The sequence below is a fragment of the Drosophila kikkawai genome, chromosome X (assembly GCF_030179895.1).
Source record: "Drosophila kikkawai strain 14028-0561.14 chromosome X, DkikHiC1v2, whole genome shotgun sequence".
Classification (NCBI taxonomy): domain Eukaryota; kingdom Metazoa; phylum Arthropoda; class Insecta; order Diptera; family Drosophilidae; genus Drosophila; species Drosophila kikkawai.
Window position 1 is genome coordinate 26988574 of NC_091733.1, and position 20171 is coordinate 27008744.

The 20171-nt window shown below is 43.0% G+C and overlaps 2 protein-coding genes across 2 annotated transcripts; one reads left to right on the forward strand and one right to left on the reverse strand.

Moving 5' to 3' along the window:
- Positions 1-11275: 11275 nt before the first annotated feature.
- On the forward strand, positions 11276-15738 carry Cyp18a1 (Cytochrome P450 18a1). Its single transcript, XM_017178561.3, has 5 exons — positions 11276-12108; positions 13036-13157; positions 13260-13689; positions 13796-14060; positions 14453-15738. The coding sequence occupies exons 1-5, from the start codon at positions 11721-11723 to the stop codon at positions 14859-14861; spliced, it is 1614 nt and encodes a 537-aa protein (XP_017034050.1). The 5' UTR covers positions 11276-11720; the 3' UTR covers positions 14862-15738.
- Positions 15739-16134: 396 nt separating this feature from the next.
- On the reverse strand, positions 16135-18558 carry phtm (cytochrome P450 enzyme phantom). The gene is made up of 3 exons (XM_017178484.2): positions 18068-18558; positions 17843-17991; positions 16135-17537 (listed from the first exon to the last, which is right to left on the reverse strand). The coding sequence occupies exons 1-3, from the start codon at positions 18462-18464 to the stop codon at positions 16152-16154; spliced, it is 1932 nt and encodes a 643-aa protein (XP_017033973.1). The 5' UTR covers positions 18465-18558; the 3' UTR covers positions 16135-16151.
- Between the last annotated feature and the right edge of the window lie 1613 nt (positions 18559-20171).

A 20171-nucleotide genomic window follows, 5' to 3' on the forward strand; every position in this document is an offset into this window, starting at 1 on the left:
AGGACAAACTGTCATCTCTGTCACTTGGAGGTTGCAAGAATTACTACGTACACTCTATGACGCACTTGGGCGTTGTTTTTGCACCCCGACTGACCGGTCAAGAAGCAGACAGATAATGGCGATTGGCCTGATAGCTAAAAAGAGCCCGAGAGCACTCAAAGCTTAGCATTTTGCAGGTGGGAGAACACCCAACCCACCCGAACCACCCGAACCCCACCCTCCATTACCGAAGCACTCTTTCAGGGCTAAAAATACTAGCAAAAAACACGACAAAGGGTAGTGCAATGCCAGTGATTGTTTTGCTGACCCATGGACATTGCGTCATGACTTTTGGCTGATGACTCACCACTGCCAGTGAGTCTTTCCAGAACTGAACTAAGGATACCCAGACCGACCGGGTTCCTGCTGGAACCCCCAAAAGAACCCCCCCCCCCAGAGATTCCCAGAACCCATAATAATTTCAAGTCCCCCGAAAAAAAAAAAGACACAAACAAGCGTTTGAAACTCATTTGCATGCCTGTAAAACCAAATAGGTCAATGGACATGAAAACAAGAGTAACCTTGAATGCGAGCCAAGAAAACTATCATATTGGGCAGAGAAAAACGTAAACACTCGAGGGGGAGACCAACACGCGGTCTGTATATATATATTTTTGTTGTATTTTTTACAACCTGCCATACGAGAGCTTTCAATGGAGCACGATCTAGTCTCTAAGCGGTAGCGGTCTCCCGGGCCATTCAAAGAATCTGGCAAAAAACCCAAAGAACATTTCAGTGATCCGCTAGAAGAGGGTGGATGGAGGAGGAGGAAGAGGAGAAGGAGAAGGAGGAGGAGGAAGGGAGAGCAGTTCAGGTGGCCGGTGGCCGATGGCAGTTCGTAATCCGGAAATCTACGAGCTACGGTTGGCTCTCATTCACAGGTGCTTGGTGCCTGATGCCTGGTGTGGAATCCAGTATTAAGATTCTTGTTTTGTTATTATTTTTTTGTATTTTATTTTTTTTTTTTTGTTAAATTTTTTATGTGGGAAACAGGAATGAAATGAAATTGGAATTGTTTTGCCAAAAAAGAATTCGCATTATATATGCGATATATGCGCGATATTCGATTAGACTATACAGACTCTCATTATTCGATCGCTGCCTTTGATCATGATCACATGAGATGGGTGGTGATCGTGGAGAATGGAGGAGCTTCGGGGGGGATTCGGAGGGGAAGTTCGCTTCCATTTACGCAAATCGAGGCGGCTTACAGATATTATTCTTTAATATATGCCAGAAGGGGTGCTTGAACCCCAAAATTAGAGTTCATAGTAGTAGTTCCAGGCAAACACTTTATACATAGTATAGCATCTATAGAACCTATTGGTATGGTGCCACCCCAGCAGCAGAGCCAAGACTTGGGGCTTGGATCGTTATGGCGCAATAGCCAGAATCGCGCCAAGAATGCTAAACAAACTGCTTGAGATTGAGTCTCAGATTGGGCATTGACGTGTTGCCAACTCTCTGGCCAGGCCACCGCAGCTTGAAGCTCGAGCACCGGCAAAGGCAACGGCACCAGCACCAGCACCAGCACCAGCCAGCGGATCGGATTGGATTGGATTGGATTGGATTGGATTGGTTTGGCTTTGGGGGGGGGGGGGGAGGTGGAGGTGAAGGTGGGTGGAGCTGATGATGCCTGGTCCGGCTGGAGGTGTCAGCGAACGCTCTCAAGGCCGTGCGTCGTCTATGGAATGAAGTGGCGCATCGCTGGCCATTATATAATCAGGCAGCAGTTCATTTGGTAATTATGAAGAGTCTTTGGATTGACTTTGGGGTTGGAAAGGTTTAGGATTGGGGGTTAGGAATGCGGTTTTAATTATATTGAATGAAACTGCTAGAGGAGGAAAGGGTGTTTGTCATCCTTAAAGGAAAAGGAAAACTATTAGAAAGTAAACCTCAGCTTCTAGAGGAGAAGTAAGCCACTAACTAGATGACCTTTAAAGGGTTTTTGGATGGGAAAGCCTTTTGTTAGTTATAGAACCAAGGATGCTGAGGATAATGTTCTTAGAGTCTTTTGCCTTTGAGTTTCTTACTTTGGGCCTCAATTTTTACATAATCATCTATCTTTCATCATCACTTTCACTCAAGAATCTTTTGGCTTTCGCCAGACCAGTTGCCTTTCTGTGAGCCCTGACAACATGCATCTAACAGATACAAATACAGATACAAATACAGATACAAATACAGATACAAATACAGATACAAATACAGATACAAATACAGATACAAATACAGATACAAATACAGACACATATAAAGATACATATAAAGATACAAATACAGATACAAATACAGATACAAATACAGATACAAATACAGATACAAATACAGACACATATAAAGATACATATAAAGATACAAATACAGATACAAATACAGATACAAATGCAGATACAAATACAGATACAAATACAGATACAAATACAGATACAAATACAGATACAAATACAGATACAAATACAGATACAAATACAGATACAAATACAGATACAAATACAGATACAAATACAGATACAAATACAGATACAAATACAGATACAAATACAGATACATATAAAGATACAGATGCGTAGGGCTTGTGGCGCGCTACCCCTTGGCTGATGAGTCAGCCAGCGAGCCCCAGACTGAGGCTAGCAACAGGTTGGATGACGTCTGGCCCTGCTCCGACCTGCCCCAGCTCCGACGCACAGCCTCCAAGCAGACCCTTTGCCGATCACGCTGTTAATGCTACACAGAGAGAAATTTCAAAACGAAATTAAAGTAATATTTTAACAAAAAAAAAAATATTTAAAAATTATAAACAAATTATTTCAGATTAAAGGCATTTTAAGACCAACTACAAAGTTTTCTCTAGAATTTTTCTTCAGAATTTTCTTTCTCAGAATTTTTCTATAATTTTTTTCTCTAGAATTTTCTTTCTCTAGAAGTTTTCTCTAATTTTTTTCTCCAGAATTTTCTTTCTCAGAATTTTTCTCTAATTTTTACTTAAAAATTTTCCTTCTATAGAATTTTTCGCTAATTTTTTTTCTCCAGAATTTTCTTTCTCCGAATTTTCTCTAATTTTTTTCTCCAGAATTTTCTTTCTCTAGAATATTTCTTACAATTTTTCCTGCAGAATTTTTCTTCAGAATTTTTTTTCCAGAATTTTTCTCATAAATTTTAATACCTTTATTCCGACTTCTTTCTCTGAGTGTACTACCGGCGATCGCTTGTTTTGATTATCGATTGATTGGCGCTTGGCGGAAAACGAAATGTCGCAGTTTTTGTTTTCGATTTCGGCCAGGCCGGGCCCTAAAAGCCAATCAACAAGCGGAGGAGGGGAAACCGCTGACAGTTTAATGAACCGAACGACGACGGCGGCACGCACATTCTGTGCATATTTTTACTCCTATTTTTGTTGTTGTTTTTTTTTTTTTTTGCTTAGCAAATCGTAGACGACGATTAAAGCCCCTACAAGTCACCCTAGAAGTTACATAATGCAGAGTAAACCCCTTTTTTTGTATCAAATGCATTTCCCGGCCGAGACGGGTTCAACGAATTGCAGGCATTTTCACACGTATCGTATGAGTTGGGTTCCTAGGTGGATTTAAAAACAAAAAAACAAACAGAAAAACAGAAAAACAAGAAACGCAGCAAGAAATACATTCAAAACAAGCCAGAAGGGAAGGGTAAAATAAGATAGTTGAGTTATAAATACCCTTTTCGGGTTTTATAAGCTAAAAACTATATTAAAAAATCAAAAATTTAGCAAAAGAAGCCGTCTTTCCTGGCTGTCTTACTCGATTTTACACAGTTTCCTCATAAATTCACGCTCTCTTATAGACCAGTCTTAGCTAGATCATTGCCACTGCTGTTGTTTTGGCCAAATTCTTCATGAAATCTATAAACCCTGCCCGGCCAACGGCGATTGGGAACAGGAGCATTTTCTGCCAACTCTTCACTTTTTTTTCGGGGTCTTTCACGCCCCTCATGAATGACAATGCTGTGGACTTGCATTTTACATAAACAAAATATAAAAAAAACAGCTAAAAATATATCAGTCTCTGGCCAAACATTGCCTGCGAGGGCATTCAAGTTCCGGCTGGGGGGAGTCCAATTACGGCCAACAGAGTTGGGTGACAGCCTGGGAACCTGGGAACCTCAGGGGGCTATGATCTTTACAGAATGGTTGAAAAAAATTCGGTAATTTCATATCATTTTGTAATTTATTAAATTATATTGAATTGAGTTTGAATTGAAAGGGAAAACTCCTTTTCTTTTCTAAAATATGAAGTCTAAAATGCTTTAAATTCAATTAGGAAAGCGCTGTTTTACTAGTTTTTATTATTCTACATTCTTTAAATATTTGAAAATATAAATAGTTTACTATTAATATTATTAAAAATATTTTTCTATATTTGTTCCTATATTTTTGAAAACGAAATGGCTTCAGTCTGAAATTAAAATACCTTGGCAGGGTATAACCAATGTTTATCTTACCCTAGAAAATAGCTTAAAAATCCTCTTTAAAATTTTAATTAAATTAAATTAAAACAGACTCAAAACCCATTCTTTTTCCTAAAATAAAATACAAATAACCCAAGTAAACTCTGCTAGAAAAGTGCTTCAAGTAGTGGAAACCCTTCTCATTTGTTATACAAAATTTTAACAAATCAGAAAAACTAAATAAATATGACTTCAACTGCATTAAATGAAAAGAATCCCTCTATTTTATATATTCTATTGTAAAAACCAATGAAAACCCCCTTACAGCCTCCCCAAATCCTCACCAAATTGAGCCCATTTAAAGCCCCCAATTGGCAGGGAATCTATTTTCGCTACGTGAGAGCCACTAGTTGGACCTATTTCGATGATGATTCGATGATATGGCAACAGGCCGGAATGGGTAGCGCACCTGACGGCGTGCCAGCACGAAGCTCTTCACATTTTTTTTTTTTTTGAGCCTCAATTGCCGTGAAATTCTCAAGTCGTCTCGAGTGGCGGCATCGTTTTTTGGGACTTGGCTTCTGGTTGAATGTGAATGGGAAACTAATGAATGCTCAAGGCCACAAGGATGAACCCCAACGATGAATGGGAGAAAGAGAAAGAGATTCCAAGATTCCAAGATCCAAGAAATATGTAGATTTATCTTTGTTATTGTCGCCGATTTCATAATATTTCCACTCGATTCCCGAAGGGTTAAAGCTTTTGGCGTTGTCATGGGTCTTTTGCATTTATTTCTGTATTTATTTATATGTTTATTTTTCTTACATTTTTTTTTTTTTTATTTCTTTCCTCTCTCTCCGTTGTTTATTGATTACCAGGAATTTCGATTCGAGTTTTCAAGTTCAAGAGCACCAAGAAGATAACGCCGCTACTTAGCATATTCTCGGACTATTTTACGCATTCTTTTGGCGCTGAAAGAACTTTCGCGAAGTCACAACAAGAAATTTGTTTACACCTGTCCACATACTATATGGTGTTTATTATTGGCAAATTCCATACAAGAGGTCATCGTCATTGTAACTCAGCATAACAGGATGCAAATACGCATTGGGTTTTCGTAGAAGGAAACCAAGTGAAGGGCTCAGTTGAGTGGAAAAATGGTATAGAGGAAAAAGAACACACTGGAAAAATAAGAAAAGTTAATAATTGCAAAAGGGAAATCAGGAATTTAGAACTAGAAACTATTTTAAATGTAGTTAATCTCAGAAAATCAGATTGACTTGCTTCTTTCGATGATCAGGCAGAGGAGTAGAACCTCGGGTAAGGAGAAAGTCCTTCCTTCCTTTGATGATTTCATTATCCTCTAACTAGAGTTCTTTATCTTTAGCTGAAGGTGATGGATCAGAAACCTCATCTCTGTGATGGCCAAGGATCTAGACAACCTTCTCTCGGAGAAGCTGCTTCTGCCTCTCCCGATTCTCCGAGTGCCATTAGGAGGGATTCTTTGAAAGATATCCTTGAATAGCATATGTAAAGGATCAACCATCGATGTGGAACACAAACTCAGCTTGCAAAAGTAACTTTAAAGTCAAATAACTCATAATTTTTGGCAAAAACCAAGGCTCTTCCTTGTAAAACCAACTAATTAAAAGTATAAACAAATCCTTTATAAGAAGGAGGCCCACTTCTTTGATTTAAAACCCCCTTAAACATGACATTTCTATGAAAAGAAATCATATAAAGTCAAATTCAACTAGGCTTCATCTAAATATTCTAAAAATTTTAGCCAAAAACCCCTAATATTCTCCAAGTGTATACAGGCTAGACTTTGTTTTCCTTGCTTCTCCTTCCCTTGATTTATTTATTTTAGTTTTTTTTTTTAGTCTGCTTTTGTTTAGGTAATCACAAAATATTATGCTTTATCAATTATGAATAAGCCAGACATGGTGCATGCAAAATACACACAAAAAAAAACAAAGCAACATCAGCGTCTTATAAGCATGAAACGCACTGTGCAAATAATTGCCAAACAACAGCACTATCAATCGATTTATTATTGGTTTCAGTTTCGCCTTTGTCCGAATTTCGCGGAGCTGCACGTATTTTTTCCGTTTCATTTTTGCTTCTTTTTTTTGTTGTTATTTATTTTTATATTTTTTTTTTTGGGACTTGCAAATCATCATCCCCATCCAGAGAGTGTGTGTGTGGTGTGTTGTGTGTGTGGCAAATTTGTTATTTATTGCGTTTTGTGTTCAAGTATAGAATGGAGCTTTGTTCCGATGCTCAAGGTCGTGGTGCGCATTAAAGCAATGCCGTCGAAAATAATTCTAAATATTGCATCACAGGCCAAGAACAAGATGATGAAGCCGAATAATAGATACCCTAAGGGATAGGAGGTTTAATTTAGGAAGAAATAATACCTAAAAAAGGGGTTAAAGAGAAGAGTTTCATTCCAAGAAACATGGAAAGTTAATACCTTGGTATTCAGAAAATTCAATATTTCTTTCACTAAAAATTATATAAAATCATCAAAAAAAAATATAAGAAATTCTAAATATTGCATCACAGGCCAAGAACAAGATGCTGAAGCCGAATAATAGATACCCTATGGGATGGGAGGTTTACTTTTTGAAAAAAATGCCGGACAAAGAGAAGAGTTTCTTTCCAAAATGAAAATAATACCTTAATATTCTTATTTCTTTCACTAAAAATTATTACAAATTATAGATAATAATATAAAATTTTAAATGTTGCTTAACAAATCGAATAATTGATACCCTTTAGAAAAGAAAGTTTAATTTTAGCAAGAAATTAAGTCTAACACAAGGTTGAATCTTGAAAAACAGAGTTTCTTTTGTTTTTCTTTGCTGAAAAACCCAAGAAACTCTGTAAATTAATACCTTAAAATTCAGAAAATTAAATATTTCTTGCACTAAAATTTATATAAAAAATAGGATGCCCCTAGGAAGAGTATATACACATGATAGTACGCATTGAAAACCATAGAATATACATTATAGATAGCTGAATGACGGCGGGGATTGCGCATTTATTGAAATAATTACGCGATGCGTGGAATCACGTTACTTACTATCTATAAAATATATATTATATTTTATACTAAATATATATAAAATAAAATAGAAAAAGAAACCAAAATATATAATATATTTCATACTGAAAAGGAAGCAAAAAAAATATATATAAATATTATCTTCTACAAAAATAAATATAAAAATAAAATATATACTAAGTATCTACAATTTATAATATATTTCATACTTTATTTTATATATAAAGGAAGAAAAAAAAAAGAAGCCATAACAAAAGACCTTATCAAATCGCATGTTTAAGCAAAGAGATCTGTCTTATGTTTCTAGGGGGAGTCACCTTAATTCCTGGAAGCCTCGCAGCCTGGAAACCCCTGCTCCTAGCCTTAACCATTTCAGATTTCCTGATTTAAGGCATTCCTCTAGACTGAGTCATCCATCCACTAGCATCCTTGAGCCCTCGCCCTCGCCCTTCGCTGGGAACTGATGAAACCAGTGGAACTGTTGCCAGGTTGCCAGGTTGCCTGCCTGCTTGAGCAGTCATTAGCCTTTCGGCGTCAGTTCCTGGAACCTTCTGCGGCAGCATGCACACTCCTCTCCTGTCCTGCCTTTCCTGTCCTGTCTGTCTGTCTGACCATCCTGTTCCTGGCCAACGCCAATGACCGCCGCCAAGGCCATTGATAGAGAGATGAAACAGTTTTCCTGTTCTCGTTTTTCATTTCTCTGTGCCTTTTGCTAATCCTGAGGCTGTACAGGTCCTGCCCCCTGCCCCGTGTTCCCAACCTGTTCGCCGCTGCCCAGAGTCATTGAACCCCATTGTCTTCGTCTCCGTCTCCGTCTCCGTCTCCTCTCTCCCAGAGCCTTCTGGCTTTGTTTTCCGTTTCCTAGTCGTTGCCTAGTCCGAAGATCGCACCAAGATCGGACATATCGAGGGTTCAATGACTCTGGTTGTTAATCCCAAACCGAAGCTGTACCTGCTTCAAAGGGCTTAATACCTGGGCAGGGTTACAAATATGTTCCAGGTTCCAGGTTCCATCTCCCATCAGGTGCGTCACTCGTCGGCGCGTGTTGGCCTTGGATGTTTCACATTTGGCATTTGGGAATCGCAACACAGCAATGATGATGAAAAGAATCAAGCTATAAAGCTGGTCAATTGTTTGTTTAATATTTGGAAAGGGGTTTAATTTCATTTCAAAAAGAACTTAAAGAAGAACTTAAAGTATCTTTATTAAATATATAATTTTAAAAGCTTTTTTTTTACCTAAAAATAAGATCTATTTGCAGCTGGCTCGTGCCATCTTCTGTATTATCTCAAAGCCAAGTCATTCAATGTCTCTTGGTGACCCACAGATTAGCAGTCTGGACAATTCCCAGCACCTCTTGGTGCAGGGTTATCATTATCACCAGAGAGCGTGTTCTAATGTCATCAAAGCAGAGTCAAAGCCAAAGCCTGAATGCATATTCTAATTAGTTCATTAACCGCCTTATGTTCCCAGCTTAACCTGCTGCAATTTGCATAAATATTTGATAATTGTTTGATATTTCGGGATTTTAAAACAACCGGCTCATAGCCAGCAATATCTATTTTAAGGGTTAAAAATGTGCAATTAAAAACAATTCCAGCTACATCGAAATTACTAGGGTTTCCCAGACTGCGACAGGTAGCCTTCAGCTTCCGAATGACAACATATATTTCGAAATCTATATAAATGAAATCGAAATTTCTTGGCGGCGGCGGCGGCGAGCGCGTATTTTCCGTATTCGACGTCAGCAGCTTGTGAGGGTCGGACCTTGTCCTTAAGCCAAAGAACCGGCATGCCGCCGACACAAAAACAGATAAATATTAAAGCCCAAGCCGAAAACAAACAAAAGCCAAGCCCAAAAACTGGACACCAAGACCAAGACTCAAGACGAAGACTCAAGACCAAAGACAGAAGACTCAACACAGAAGACAGAAGACAAGAAGACTCTCGACTCGCAACGAAACCGAAACGAAATCGAAAGCAGCAGAAATTCTGCAGAATTGATTAAAGATGCATGCATTTGAATGAGTTCGCTTCGAGTTCCCTTGTTTACTTGGCTCCATCGATTAATAATTATTGATGTTCATATTGAACTTGAATTCCCTGGAATTCCCGGTCCGAGACACCGAGACACCTCTCGCATGTGGAGAGGATTAAGGTTATAGTACCTTAGAAAATTGTATATGCAAAAGGTTCTGATGAAAAATAGTAAAATGTTGACCTAGGGAAATTCCCTGTGAATTGAGGGATCTTTGAAAAACAATTAACATTATTTAATAATAATAATATAATATTAAATATATATTTTACTATATATATATCATTAAAAAATGACTATATATACTACTATTAAAAAAAAAAAACTTAAAATATAGCTAATTTCGTAGACTCTACTCAGTTTCTCTCCATTTTACTCTCCACTCTCCAGATTTTTGGCTGGAACTCCAGTGATCTAGATCTAGTTTCCAGTACCAATACCGTTCTAATTTGTATTCCCATTTCCGTTCCCATTTCCCTTCCCATTTCCATTTCCAATCCCACATCCTTTCCCTTTTCTGTTTCAAATTTTTCCCTAAAAAAAGTAACACCTACCTTTCCTGCATAATATTTAAATTAAATATTTTAAATTCTTAAAGAAAAACAAGCAAAATGACAGCTAATTTCTTTGAATTCCCTTCAGTTTCCTCTTATTTTCCCTTAGTTTCCATTTCCATTCTACTTCCAGTTTCAAATTCAGCCCTAAAAGTGTAAAAAATAAGCCTAATATCTACATAAAGTCTTTTAAATTGTTTATTTATTTTTAAATTCTTTTTATTTTCTTTCAATTTTCTTCTCTTCACTGCATTACCGGGGCTCTACTTCCAGTTCCATTACCATTCCCAATTCCCATTCCCTTTCCCATTCCAGTTCCAGTTCCGAATAGCCACCGCTAGCCATAGAGCTGCGATGCGATGCGATGCGATCTCCACTGAAGGCTTCGCTATTGACCCAAAATGCAAATTTTGCATTGACTTTTTGGTCTTTCGATTCCGAGATCCGCAACAAGCACAAACAGCACCAGCAGCAGCAGCAGCTGCGGCGGCGCCAGCAGCAACGACGCCAGCGGCGCTGCAGACCATTGCAGCAGCTTCCGCCTCGCGCGGATCCGGAATCGGAATCGGATCCATTTCCCTATCAGAGCGCCAGAGCTCCAACGAAGAGAAAGAGAGAGTGAGAGTGGCGAGTGGTGGGGTCTCTTGAGCCCCCCCCACAAAAACCACTCAAACCTGTTGGCCAGCGGTTCGAGTTGCTGGTAGTTCGAGTTGGGGTTCGAGCGAGTGATAGTGCGCGGAGCGCTGCTGCTGCTGCTGCTACTGCTGCTTTTGGGGAAACTTGTTGGCTGTTGTGGAGAGCAGACAACGACGACGACGATGGCGCTGCTGCGTCTAGAGAGACACTGAGGGAGGCAGCGGCGACAGAGGTGGCGGCTGAGGCGGTGGCGGCGCAGCAGCAGCGGGCGGGGGCGTGGAGGAGCACGAGGAGGAGTAAGAGGGGACGGGGGAATGGGGGAGCCTCTGCCGTCTCCGGCAGAGGCCCGCTCGCTCCGCTCCGCTTCGCTCCGATCGCTCTGATCACTCCGATCACTCGCTTGTGCTCGCCGCGGCGCTCTGCTCGCTGCGCACTCGCTCGCTCGCTCGAACGAAGCGCGGCGCGCGCGTCGCGAGTTGTTATAAAAGTGGCAAGGACATACGGTCGAGCCATTAGTCGAAAACTATAAACGCTCGACGCGAAATCGTCTCCGTGTCTCCGGGTCTCCGTACTCCGTGACAGCTCGCAGTCAGCGTAACCGTAAACGTAAAACGTAAACCGTAAAGCCGTGCTGCGCGTCCCCAAGAAAAATATATAAAAAAGAAATATATATCCAATTTTTTTTTTACCGCCAAAGCCAGGACAATATAAAATTTTCAAAAAAATTTATATTTTTGAGAATTGAAATTTTTTTTGCAAGTGCTTTCCGCCACCCCCAAGTCAAAGTCAAGCCAAAAAGTGTCCCCACCAATGGCCAGCCAGGAGTGCGGCCAATAAAACAGCGAGAGAGCCCAGCTTAGTCCAGTCTCCTCTAGCTAGGGAAGCCATAGCCTTCCCCCAAGGATTCTCGCCAGTCTTCCTTTGCATCAATCATAAAATACCTCCAATCCTGACCATGGCCGACTCGTACCTGCTCAAGTTTCTGCTGCGACAGCTGCAGGTGCAACAGGATGGCGATGCCCAGCACCTGCTAATGGTCTTCCTGGGCCTGCTCAGCCTGGTCAGTCTGCTGCAGTGGCTCCTGCGGCATTATAGAGAGCTGCGCAAGCTACCCCCAGGCCCTTGGGGTCTGCCCGTCATCGGTTATCTGCTGTTTATGGGCAGCGAGAAGCACACCCGCTTCATGGAGCTGGCCAAGCAATATGGTTCCCTGTTCTCCACCAGGCTAGGCAGCCAGCTCACAGTGGTGATGAGCGACTACAAGATGATTAGGGAGTGCTTCCGGCGGGAGGAGTTCACCGGCAGGCCGGACACGCCCTTTATGCAGACACTAAATGGATATGGTGAGTTTTTCTAGAGGGGATTAGGAGTCGGGATCAACGGGTTTTCTATGGGATTTCCCTGGGAGGTGACCCTGGAAGGGTGGAAAATAAATAGGAAAAACTACGCTGTTCACTATGCCAGCAACTAAGTGGCTTTTTGCAGCGAAAGCAAAATATTATCAACACCTGGGAGAGGGAGCCAAGTCCAAGTTAAGGTCTTACGTATCTCTGAATCGGTTTATATATAATTTAAAAATATTTTTAAAATACATAAAATATATATAAATGTATATTTTATTAATATTTTGAATATACTTTAAATATATATATTTTTACCTGTATAAAAAGTGTTTTTAGAGTTTTAACTTAAACCCCAGAAAGTGGAAGTAATCTCTAAATTGTATTTATTTTTATATATATTTTTTAAAACTATTTTAAAAAACTTTAAATATATTTTTTTAATATATATACATTTATAACTGTATAGGCCGACTTAAAGGTTTTTTTTTTAATCCCCAGAAAGTGGAAATATTTAAGTAAATTTAAAGAAATTCCGCTGGCATTTCTCTGTCTTTTTTTCTCCCCCTTCTTTCTTTTGTTTCGTTTCTTAATTTCGCTTTTTGTTTTTATAATTTTGATTTTTTGTTTTAATATAAAATTTTATTTTGATTTCGCCTTTAGCTGCATTTAAATGATATTTTTTTTATTATTATTATTTCCAATGATAACGCATTGCGGCAGTTTTTGCCAAAATCACGTTTTCTGCCGGAGATTGTAAAACATTTTCTTTGTATTTTTTCGTCTGTTTTTTGTTGGAATTTCTTTTCTGGCATTCCGCTGCTTCTCCGCACACAAAGTAGGGCAGACTCAGAGGAGAGCCTACCTCAATTAAGTGGCCATTAAAATAACACATCTCCTTCTCTCCTTCTCCTCTCGTTTCCTTTCCAGGCATCATCAACAGCACTGGAAAGCTGTGGAAGGACCAGCGACGTTTCCTGCACGACAAGCTCCGCCAGTTTGGCATGACGTACATGGGCAGTGGCAAGCAGCAGATGCAGAAACGCATCATGGTGAGTAGGAGGAGCAGCAGCAGCAGCAGCCTAGAGTCTAGACCCAGAGCAAACAATAACTCCCACCCCTTTCCCGTTGCTCTCCCTCTTCCCCCCTCGCAGACCGAGGTGCACGAGTTCATTGGTCATTTGCATGCCAGCGATGGCAATCCCATTGATCTCTCCCCCGTCATCTCTGTGGCCGTGAGCAATGTCATCTGCAGCCTGATGATGTCCACCCGGTTCAGCATCGATGATCCCAAATTCCGGAGATTCAATTTCCTCATCGAGGAGGGCATGCGTCTATTTGGTGAGATCCACACGGTGGACTACATACCCACCATGCAGTGCTTCCCCAGCATTTCCACGGCCAAGAACAAGATTGCACAGAACAGGGCCGAGATGCAGCGTTTCTACCAGGATGTGATCGATGACCACAAGCGTAGCTTTGATCCGCATAATGTCCGTGACCTGGTGGACTTTTATCTGTGCGAAATTGAGAAGGCCAAGGCCGAGGGCACGGATGCAGAGCTTTTCGATGGCAAGAATCATGGTGAGTGAGTTGGAAGAGTCTTGAAGGGTCTCTAAGGGTTCCCATTTGGTGAAGTCCTTTAACTTATATCCATCCTTTTGGTTTTCTTTTGTCTTTGCCTCCACAGAGGAGCAACTGGTCCAGGTGATCATTGATTTGTTCTCGGCGGGCATGGAAACCATCAAGACCACTTTGCTGTGGATCAATGTGTTTATGCTGCGCAATCCCAAGGAGATGCGTCGTGTACAGGATGAGCTAGACCAGGTGGTGGGTCGTCATCGTTTGCCCACCATGGAGGATTTGCAATATCTGCCCATCACAGAGTCCACCATACTGGAGTCCATGCGACGATCTAGCATTGTGCCCCTGGCCACCACGCACTCGCCCACAAGGTAGGTTTAGTTACTCATTGGAATCTGGGGGGGAATGATGAAACCAGAGGTGCTATCAGTGCTTACGCACTGGCCAGTGGAGAGATCTACGCAATTGCCACGAGGTCCGTTCATTCACACCAAATGCCAGCGATCTGCGATCTGCGATCTACGATTTACGATTGCCATTCATTGTCGCGGCTGTCCATCTCCTCCATCTCCTCCTCCTCCTCCACTCTATCCCCATCTCAATCTTACTTCCAATACCAAGTCGTAGTCCCCAGCCGAGCATGGCCCAGTTTCGTCGTTAGGTCCAGCCCCTGCTGCTGCTGCTGCTGATAATCTTCAGCTGATGCACTCAACCCATTACTAATCCACCGCCTCCGCTCTTCTCTTCTCCTGCCTTTCCACAGAGATGTGGAAGTCAATGGGTACACCATACCGGCCGGCTCGCACGTCATACCGCTGATCAACAGCGTCCACATGGATCCCAGTTTGTGGGAGAAGCCCGAGGAGTTCCGGCCATCACGGTTCATCGACACCGAGGGCAAGGTGCGCAAGCCCGAATACTTTATACCCTTTGGCGTGGGACGGCGCATGTGCCTGGGCGATGTTTTGGCACGGATGGAGCTCTTCCTGTTCTTTGCCTCCTTCATGCACTGCTTTGACATTGCCCTGCCCGAGGGCCAACCTTTGCCCAGTCTCAAGGGCAATGTGGGTGCCACCATTACGCCGGAGGCTTTTAAGGTTTGCCTGAAGCGACGTCCGTTGGCGCCCACTGCCGCGGATCCGCATCACATGCGCAATGTGGGCGCCAACTGAAGAGATGATCCTGAGGATGGGGCAACAAGAAAGCCCAAGGATCTGGCAGAGCACGGTTTTGTTCCTACACAAACAAAAAAAAAAACAAAAAACAACGCACAAAAAAAGGAAGTAAATCAAAAAAATAGAAAAACACAAAGGAGAACCCCGGAGGAAGTGGGTCCCAAGAGGAGGAGGAGCCAGAGGAGCCAGCCAGCCCGCCCGCCCGCCGAGGCCTGGACTGCAACCAAATCTATTCTTTCACCCCCAAGAAGCTGTGTTCAACTAACTGTAATTACCCCTAGCCGTAGTGTGTACCATATAGTGGCGATTCGCCTCCCTAGTTTACATCTTAATGTTTAATGTTTATGTTTTTATATATATTTAGGATCTAGGCTTAATTATTAATGTTATTATTAGCGCTATTATGGGGTTACCTGCCCTGGCCAGAGGCTGATTGCTAATGCCAAAGCCAGCGGCAGAGGCCGACTAAGTCTAGTTAGCTAACGTTCTTGTTTATTCCATAGTATTAGTGCTCTAGCTTAATGTCCAAAACACACAACAAACAAACAAAACAAAAAACACAACAAAACAAAACAACAAACAAAACAAAACAACAAACAAAACAAACTGTGGTTTAGTCTTACAAGCACACATCAAAAAATAGGCAAAAACAATTCGAAAATAAAGAAAATTTTGTGAAAAATCTGCATGCCTTTAAAAGTAAATTAAATTCGAGTGGGAAATGCGTTATATCTGAAGGAAAATGAAGTGGAAAATAAATTGAATACTGTGAAAATAAATACAGGCCAGGAAAAGTGAGGAAAATGTGTATTTGTGGGAAGTGAATCTACATGGAATATAAGTGGAAAATAAAGAAAATCTAGTGAAAAAAGCAAGCAAATTTATTTCGAGAGGAAAAGCCAGGAAAATGTGAAAATCTTCGGTGTGATTTTGATGGAAAATCAGTTGAAAATAAAAAAAATCTTGTTAAAAACACTCACAAGCTTTGAAAATGCATTGAAAATTGGGGAAAAAGAGGAGGGTCATAGAGGTTTTCCTGGGAGAAATTCTAAAGGAAAATATATGGAAAAATCTTGTATGCCTTTTAATAAAATTAAATTCTAGAGAAAAGTGAGGAAAATAAATAAAGAAACAAGTAAAATGAATTGATGAACGTCATTTTTAGGTTATTTTTAATATTTGGTTAAGAAAATATATTTAAGAAAATATTTAAAAATATTTAAAAATATTATTTAAAAAAAAAAAGAGAATACACTAAGCCTGCACCATTGCCAAGTCCTGATTCCTTCACTCCTTCGCCAGTTCCTCCTCCCGCAGCTCCTCCTCCCGCAGCTCCTCCTCCCGCAGCTCCTCCTCCCGCAGCTCCTTCTCCCGCAGCTCCTCCTCCCGCAGCTCCTCCTCCTTTACCCCCTCCTCCCCCACCAACTCCATCCGCTGGGGCAGCCTGGTAAAACGCAGCCTGTAGGGAGCTGGAGTCAAAGTTATGCCACTCTCACCGGCCATGTCCATGTCCCGGCTGCCGGGAGCCACCTCCAGGTGGAAGCGTCTCAAAATGCGGCCGGCAAAGAGGGTCAAAACCATGCGGGCCAGCTCGTCGCCGGGACACATGCGCTTGCCCACCTGAAAGGGTATGAACTGTGCCGGCGCCACATAGCCACCATCGGGGCCCAGGAAGCGCTCCGGCCGGAATTCCTCCGGCTGGGGAAAGACCTTAGGATCCATATGGATGGCCCACTGCAGGGATATGATCATGGAGCCGCCCTGGATGCGATGATCGCCCACAGTGAAGTCACTCTCACAGCCATGTGGAATGCCCAGCGGGACAACGCTGCGGATACGCTGCGTCTCCGCCAGGCAAGCACGCAGATAGGCCAGCGGCTGCAGCTCCTCCAGCGAGGGTGTGTCATCCAGCGGTAGCAGCAGCTCGTGGAGCCGCCGCTGGCAGGCCTGTTCGCGGGCCATGTAGAGCAGGAACCAGCGGAGAGTGGCCAAGGCAGTGTCCACGCCGGCGCCATAGAGATCGGCGAGCAAATGGCGCAGCTGCTCATCGCAGTAGAGCTGCGACACGGGTATTCGCTCGATGAGGAAGTGCTCCAGGATGCAGTGCGGCTGATATTTGTCGGGGTCCTCCTTGTCGCAATACTCTAGCTGCGGGGGTCGCCGACGCTGCTGCTGCTGCTGCTGCTGCTCATCCACATCCTCCACAGAAGGCAGAGCCTCCTCCGGCTCCTCGGCCAGCTCAGGTTCCCCTGGTTCCTCCTCCTCCTCCTCCTCCTCCTCATCCACTTGTCCCCGCTCCAGTAGCTCCTGCTGCTGCTTAAGGTCTAGGCTCTCCTTGTGAAGAGCTAGTTTCTTCTCCAGGCGCTCCGAGCAGGCGGACACTATGCGATCGTAGATGGCATGCGTCTTGGCCTTGCCCTCGAGAAGGAAGTGAATGTTGCGCGCCTGGGCAGGTAGGCGACGCAGCCAGGGCAGGAAGTTCACCATGCCAGAGATGCCAATCAGCTTGACACCGATCTCCTGCAGCCGCTGCAGGTACAGCCAATCGGGATCGTTGCGGGCATAGGTTATGCCAAAGACCAGGTCATTGATGATGTTGCCCAGCGAATGGTGGAGCGCCGCCTGGGGATCAAACTCCGAGTTGCGGCTCTGCACGGCCTCTTGGGTAAAGAGCTGTGAGAAGGAGGAGGTTGAGATTATATTATTTGCTTACCTATCAAGTATTTAGTTATTCGGAATTGCATATATCAAGTCTGAAGAAAGGAGACCTCAAGAGAATTCAAGCAATTTCCGTATCCAGATGTTCTTTAGGAGAACTTTGCATGGAAACGAGCAATTGAAATCGTAGAAGATGAAATTTATGCAATGTCGCAGTTAGCAAAAGAAATCAGAGAGATGTTAGAACCAGAAACCAGAAGATTTCTCAGTTGAAAAAATATATATAATATAAAATATATAATTTTACAGAAGCTTCTCACCTTTACGCATTCGTCCACACCCCGGCCTATGCGCTGCTCCAGTTGAGTCCTTCTCTGTCCCGGCCTTCGGGTCATGCCCAGGGCCTTCAGCCAGTCGATGACCTCGCGGCGAGCATGTCGCCAGATATCCTTTTGGGCGCAGATGATGCCTTAAAAGAGGGATATATTTATATAGAAAATATATAGAAATTATTAGTTATATAGAAAATATATATAAAATATTACCATAACCACCCATAATGCCATGCGTGAGATATAACGGCGCCCTATCCGTCATCACCTCGTGACGAAAGAACTCCCGCACCAAAGCCGCATCCGAGAGGACTATCGTCCGTATGTTGCCCATCCGTAGCTGAAAGATGCCACCATAACGCCTGGCCAAAGCCTGCAGGGATTTGTGCGGAGCTCTGGCATTCAGAAAAGGCAGATAGCCAAGCAAGGGCAAGCCCCAGGGTCCTGGAGGTGGCACGCCCAGGAAGTCATCATACTGATGCTCGCACAGATAAAGGATTATGGCAATGAGAAGTCCCGGCACAATCAGCACACTGAGGCTCTGCAGGGAGGGCAGCCAGTCGGAGTGGCCAATGTCCACAATGGATGACGACGACGACGACGACGACATCTCACTTTCGCTTTCCACTCTCACTTGATTCTCCGACGCGGCGCTTGGTCTGCTCTTCTTCTCCTGTGTGTGTGTGTGTCTTAGAGCCTTTCGATCCCCGACGTCCAGTCGCCAGCAGAGCTCTGCGATTACTGGAATTCTTTAGAATTTGAAACGAGTCTTGGGCAGAAATGCAAACAGGGCAGCGTCGGGCTGTCAACGTGTCTGCGTCAGCACGGAGCGGGACAGGGAATCGGATCGGGGAAAGTGAGGAAATGAAGAACGGAGGAACCGAGGCATTGAGGCATTGAGGTACTGAGGAACCGAGGAACGGAGGAACCGAGGAAGAGCCACCGCCGAAGGCCGTTGACAATAGTAACATCAGCACTCGAAATCGGTTTGGATCAGCGGGTGGTTAAGGCAGAGAGATTTTACTTTCGTACAAAATTTGAAAATGAAATCATTGAAAAATCATATGCGCATTCATTAACTGCATACGTAAGCCAGGAGGGGGAACCCCCCGAACCACTTCGAACTCCTCCTGGGTACCTGGGAAGCCATTCTGCTTTTGATTTACTTATTTATTTTTTTTAATTTATTATTTATTTGATTTATTTTCAATATCCCTGTCTAGATTGAAGCCACTGGTCTAGCTTTAGAGGCTCAGGCTTCCTTCTTAATACTCTCTTATCTTTATTATTTTTTAAAGTCACCAGAAGGCGGCCCAGGAATGTGACTGGGTTTTCCCTCCCTGGGCAAAACCCAGGCAGCTCCTGTACCTTCCTTTGCGTTGACCATACCATATCTATGGCCCCGGGGCCAGGCAGGGATTTCCAGCCAACACACATCTGAGTCATGTCAAAAAAAGGGAACAGGAAGAGAGCACAGGGAAGCAGAACAGGAGAGGAGAACAGGGGAAAAGGAACAGGGAAAAGGCAACTGGAAGAAACGAAATGAAACAGCGAAAGGAAGTGGCAAGACTGGTGACTGGTGACGGCGGCAAACAAGTTCAGGGCCAATGGCACAGGCTAAAATAGATACCCAGGCCGTTGACTTCTCTCGCAGGAAGACAAAGGAGCCCGCAGATTGGTGTTATCCGATCCGAGCCGAGCCCGAGATCTACAACGAGAGCAACATTAACTTGGAAATTTACCTGTGCGTTTTTTTAATGACCCGCCACGGCCTTCTAGCCGAGATCGGCGCCCGTCCAGACGAATGTTCTTGAGTGGCAGCATCAGCAGCAGCAGCAGCAGCCGGGGTTCAACAGACGCCAAGATCATTGGCCCGACAGCAGCCGCCGGGGCAATATCCTATGGGAAGGGAAAGGACATGAACCCGTGGACAGCGCGCCAGCGGATGCTGCCTGTCAACACTTGGGATTATTGTAAGCTCTTCCCTGAGTCTGCATTCTCCGCAAAAAAAAAAAGGTGCTGCGAGAAAAGAGTTTGATATATATTTATATTATTTATTTTTAAAATTAGTAAAATATTATTTATAATATTTATTCATTCAATTTATATACTTATATTAATGAGATATCTTGTAGAATATTTAGTTTCCTTGTGGATTGCCAACTGTGGCTGCCCAAGAGGTGTCCCTTTGGAGTGCAGGTTAGCTAAAGCTTGGACAAACACTCAAAGGGCGAGGCACAAGCCGCGTTAACCCACACCCTTCTGCTGATAGTAGTAATGCCTCCTCTAATCAGCTCACGAATTTTCAATGCGAATG